At 38.8% G+C, this 1380-nt stretch overlaps 1 protein-coding gene across 1 annotated transcript; it reads right to left on the minus strand.

Moving 5' to 3' along the window:
* Window positions 1–227: 227 nt before the first annotated feature.
* LOC149470674 (olfactory receptor 8G17-like) lies at window positions 228–1163 on the minus strand. Its single transcript, XM_089661391.1, has one exon. The coding sequence runs from the start codon at window positions 1161–1163 to the stop codon at window positions 228–230; it is 936 nt and encodes a 311-aa protein (XP_089517517.1).
* Between the last annotated feature and the right edge of the window lie 217 nt (window positions 1164–1380).

Raw genomic sequence — 1380 nt, forward strand, 5'->3', positions numbered from 1 at the left:
GTACGAGAGTTTTCATACAATTAGTACCATCCTCAGTTTGGACTTGCTGTGGAGCATCGAGGAAAACTGGATGATTGTTTCCTGATTTTCTTATAGTGTGCCCAGCTTATAGTTCTCCTCCTCATGAAAGGAGATAAATGATGCCATGATGGACAATACCAAATGGGGGCCCCAAAGTTTACTCTCAGAAGCTCCTTCCTAAACTAGAGGCTTAGTTTCGGTGAATGTTATGCTGTATTGGGGATGAACTTCTCTATAACATCTCGGAATGCTTTTCTGATATCCTGGTTCCTCAGACTGTAAATCAGAGGGTTGAGGAGAGGAAGGATCACCGTGTAAAACATGGACACCACTTTGTTACCAGCAAACCGATGGCTTCCATTTAGCTGAAAATAATTAAAAAATGCAGAACCATAAAATATAAACACCACTGTGAGATGAGGGGTACATGTGGAGAAAACTTTACTTCTACTGCCCTTCACTTTGATTTTTAGGACCGTGTTGAATATATAGACATAGGACAGGAAGGTCGGTATCAGAGACCCAACTCCAAGGAAGACACCAAAGATAAAGATTAGCAGAATGTTGATGAAGATGTCACTGCAGGAGATCTGAAACAACTGAGGAAGGTCACAGAAGAAGCTTTCTATAATATCTGATTTACAAAAGTTTAATTGAAAAGCATAACATATATGAATTGAAGAATGGATTAAACCGAGACACCACACGATGGACACCAACTGGACACACACTTTCCAACTCATGGTCTGTATGTAATGTAATGGCTGACAAATGGCGGCATATCGATCGTAGGACATGACAGCCAACAGAGAAACCTCAGAAGTAGCACAGAAAATAAAGAAGAAGTCTTGGGTTAGACAATCTGTTATAGTAATCTGTCTTGTCTGGGTGTGAAGGTCAAATAACATTCGTGGGACGGTGACCGAGGAAGAACAGAGATCCAAACCGGCCAGGTTCCCAAGGAAGAAATACATAGGAACATGGAGGTGAGAGTCGGTGACTATGAGGACAATGATCAGCAAATTCCAGATTAATGTCAGAAGGTAGATGAGAAGGAAGAAGAGAAACAAAGGAACCTGGAGAGATGGAACTTCAGACAGTCCCACAAGAATTAACTCCTTCAAAATTGTCTGATTTCTCATAGCAACCATGTAGCTTCTTTTTGTTAATTCTATATAAAAAAAATGAAAAAGATGTACAGTAATTTTGGCTGCAATCGAGGGAATAAATTGATTTATTAAAATTCACAACATCTAATGTTCCATTTCTAAAACAAATTTGCAACTAGAAATTCAAAACTTCAAGTTTTTGCAGAAAACATGACCTGATGTATTATTACTATAAACAATGGCAAATGTT

This window comes from Staurois parvus, unplaced genomic scaffold (genome assembly GCF_062004578.1).
Source record: "Staurois parvus isolate SC_StPar_1 unplaced genomic scaffold, SC_StPar_1.0 ptg000034l, whole genome shotgun sequence".
In the NCBI taxonomy this organism is placed as follows: Eukaryota; Metazoa; Chordata; class Amphibia; order Anura; family Ranidae; genus Staurois; species Staurois parvus.